This window comes from Apteryx rowi, unplaced genomic scaffold (assembly GCF_003343035.1).
Source record: "Apteryx rowi isolate R43461 unplaced genomic scaffold, aptRow1 scaffold_17, whole genome shotgun sequence".
NCBI lineage: Eukaryota > Metazoa > Chordata > Aves > Apterygiformes > Apterygidae > Apteryx > Apteryx rowi.
Window position 1 is genome coordinate 3,155,996 of NW_020447974.1, and position 3,281 is coordinate 3,159,276.

General features: G+C 48.7%; 1 protein-coding gene and 1 long non-coding RNA gene across 4 annotated transcripts in view; both read left to right on the forward strand.

Annotated features, from left to right (window-relative positions):
* LOC112963445 overlaps window positions 1–2,472 on the forward strand; it is a 5,681-nt gene extending 3,209 nt beyond the window's left edge. Inside the window, exon 3 of the long non-coding RNA XR_003252604.1 lies at window positions 713–2,472. This is a non-coding gene — a long non-coding RNA (uncharacterized LOC112963445). The remainder of the gene's footprint in view (window positions 1–712) is intronic.
* Window positions 2,473–3,120: 648 nt separating this feature from the next.
* The window catches only part of GABPB1 (GA binding protein transcription factor subunit beta 1), a 23,965-nt gene continuing 23,804 nt past the window's right edge, over window positions 3,121–3,281 (forward strand). Inside the window, exon 1 of one of the 3 annotated variants that reach the window (XM_026060505.1) lies at window positions 3,121–3,225. In XM_026060505.1, coding sequence (XP_025916290.1) covers window positions 3,223–3,225 — 3 coding nt within the window. In that variant the 5' untranslated portion in view covers window positions 3,121–3,222. The remainder of the gene's footprint in view (window positions 3,226–3,281) is intronic. The other 2 variants (XM_026060510.1, XM_026060509.1) reach the window with 2 other exon arrangements.

The following is a 3,281-nucleotide window of genomic DNA, read 5'->3' on the forward strand; positions in this document are numbered from 1 at the left end:
CGGGGCGGGCCGCGGCCGCGGCCGCGGGACCCCGCGCAAACAGGGCGACGCGGCGTCCCGCCACGCTACCGCTCTTGCCCTGACTGCGTCGGGATGGGGGAGCGCAGTGAAGGTACCTCAGGCCACTGCTCCGTTTCGCCAATGGAAAGACCTGGGGAACTGGAGCAGCTTCCCTTGGCCATTTCTGGTTTTAGTCCACCTTGTAGACTAGAGAAAATGGCCCATTTCCAGTATTTTACACATTTACATTTCTTGTTTCAGTAAGCCTTTTAATACTGTATCCTGCAAGCATGCTCAAGCTCAGATCAGTTAATGCGTGCAGAGAGACTGGCAATATAATCCTTTGTGTGAAGTGGGCGCATGTACGGCACCTAAAACATGCCGGTTTGCCGTAGCGATAAGTTATATATTCACACTGTAACTATCATTTTAAACATCCACAATAACTAAATACTAGCTGCAGATACTATTGCAGCATCTGTGATGTTAGCGCTGTGCACCACCTCGGCACTGCTGCCGAGCCCACGGCAGCGCTATCTGCACAGCTTCTCTCCTTCAGCAGTGCAGGGGTGGAGAGGCTGGAGGTGGGCTATGGTCTTTCCTGCAAAGTGCTGGAGCAGAACAGGGCCAGGCAAGAGCATTTGTGCTGGAGATTCTGTGCTCAGAGAGATGGGGAAAGAAGAGTGGGTGCTAACACCGTTTTGTGCTGCAGGATCCAGCACAGAATGAAGCTGGCGTAAGACGGATCCTCCTCTCCCTCAGGAAGATCGGGTGGGCTGGGAAACTGGAAGTTAACAAAGGTGGACAGAAGGAGAAAGATGCTTGTCTTCATGTAACTCTCTAAAACTCTACTGATTGTCCAGAAGGCTGAATCATTTCACAATACTTAATGGTATACTGTAATGCTGGTTGGTATCAGGTATCGTGAAAGGCTCAAATAATATCCTCCATCTCTAATTTGCAGTGCATATAAGTGTTCAGATATGCAAAAGATCCCGGGAGAAGTTAAGTACAGCTCTATGCCTTCTCCTATATTGTGCATTCATAGAGATTAATATCAAAGTGAGTTGATAAACTCTAACAACATTCAACAGGATTGAATAATATTAATAACACTATGCTCTTGTATAATACTTTTTTCAGAACGACTGCAATTGTTTTCACAAAGATGGGTAGGAAGTCATGCAAGAAAGTTATGACAGCAACAAGAAAAGATTAAGTTCCCTGATATCAAAGACTGGGACCGAAGTGTGCAAATTAATGTTGAGTATCATACTAGCTGCTGTCCAAAATGGACTCAGCATCCCTTTTAATATTTAACTTATATGAAGGAATTGTGTCAGAAAGTCTTTTGTTCTTACTTGTATGGGCAAACCCAGACTATATATAGAAAGGTATTGTGGAGGAACTGCCTATGCAATTAGTTTTATCATATTCAAGAACTTGTTAAAACATGCTAATATGCTGACTGTGTTATAACATGCTGTGGTGTTGCCTTAGGTTGAAACACATTTTCCTATCAGTAATGAATTCTGTCAAATGAAAATACCATTAGAGGTGATGATTTTAAAGATGGAAGTTGTATTTATGATAATGAAAACTCATATACAGTGTTAATGGAACCTTGACTAAATGTATACTGCATTCCTAACTCTATAAAAGATTTTCAGCAATACAGAACATTTCGTTTTTTCCATAGTACTGCAGCCAAGACCACAAAAAATTCCTGCTGGTTGGTGCACACCTGTGAGGACATCGTAACATTTTCTGTATAATCAACTGCTACTGTGTAAATGACCACCTGTAATATGCCAGGAGGAATGCTTTTGTTTAGAGGCACAAGACACTTATCAATAAAGGAAAAGAGATGTATGAGAATGTATGAGAGGTAATGAATTTCGGAATCGAGGTTTCTTTACTCTGATTGCAAGAACTCGTAGAATGAGGTCTCAACGTGGTTTTTAGTGCCCCCTTCTGGCTCATCAGTCCTAGGAAAATAAGTAAACTGGCCCTCAGACATGTCAACAGGTCCCTGAGCGAGGTGACACATACAGGAGGATTTAACTGACTTTCCAAAAAGCGTGTGGAGAATTTGTCCCTTTAACCTAACCCAAAGCAAAAATTCTGCAAGAACCGAATGGAGTCCTGTCGACTGTAATGGTGCGAGCACAGCCCGTACGCTTGGACAGGAGGCCCCAGATCTGCCTCCACATGTAGGAGAAGTAAATTCAGTTGTTTTCTGAACTTAGTATGGGACAGTCTGTCCCATACTAAATGGATCTGTTTCAGTGGAGATTTGAGGATTCAGTCCTGTAATAATTCTGAGGCGATGCTAATTCTTTGCAAGCTCATTATTTGCATTTTCTCCAAAGACATTCTGGGGAAGTCAAGGGCAAAAAATAATGAACACAATGTTGTTACAAATATTCATCTTATTGTCTAGTTGGCCTTACCATCTCCAGAAACAGCAAAGGAGAATTTTGTGACTGATACCTTTCCTGAAGGATGTAGGCTGGGGGATCTACCCTTCACAGCGGTACCGGAGGATGCGTGCCACAATACTTTTGTGGAGAATCTGAGTCTGAGCGTGTTGTGGCTTGGTTGAAAGAAAACTAGGAAAAACATTTCAGGGACTGACGTTATCAGGATCAACGCGAGTCCAGGTTAAGGCCAGAGCTGCCTGGCAGAGGCAGGAGCAGCAAGGGTTTAGGATCACTTTGGAGTCGCGGTCCTGTTTTCAGGCCAGTCACCAGCTCCTGTCTTTACGACCCCAAAGCATGGCTAAACCCTTGCTCAGACGGGTCGGCATCGCCCGGGAGCGCAGGCCGAGCCCCAGCAGCCACGGGGCGGTAAGAGCTGCCCCTGGGGCAAAGAGGAGCCTCCACCGCAGCCGTGTGAGCGGCAGGGCCCCCCTCCTCCCTCCCTCCCTCCCTCCCTCCCTCGCTCTTAGGCTGCCCGCAGGGAGGCTCCCGCCCTCCCCGCGGCGCCGTGACAGCCCGCCGCCAACCGCCGCGGCCCCGTCAGCGCTGGCGACGGGCGGCCAGCGCCCTGCCCCCCGCCGGGCGGGAAGCGCCGCGGAACATGGCGGGCGCCTCCAGTCCCCGCTCCCCCCGCCTCTCCCCGCGCCGCCGCGCATGCGCGGCAGGCGGCGCCGAGGCCGTATCCCTCCGCCGAGCCCCTTTTGTCGGGGATATTTGTGTAATAAGATAATACCTGCGCCCCATGGTAAGTGCCGGCGCCCCGCCAAGCGCTGCCGGCGCGGCGGCCCGCGCGGTCCCGCG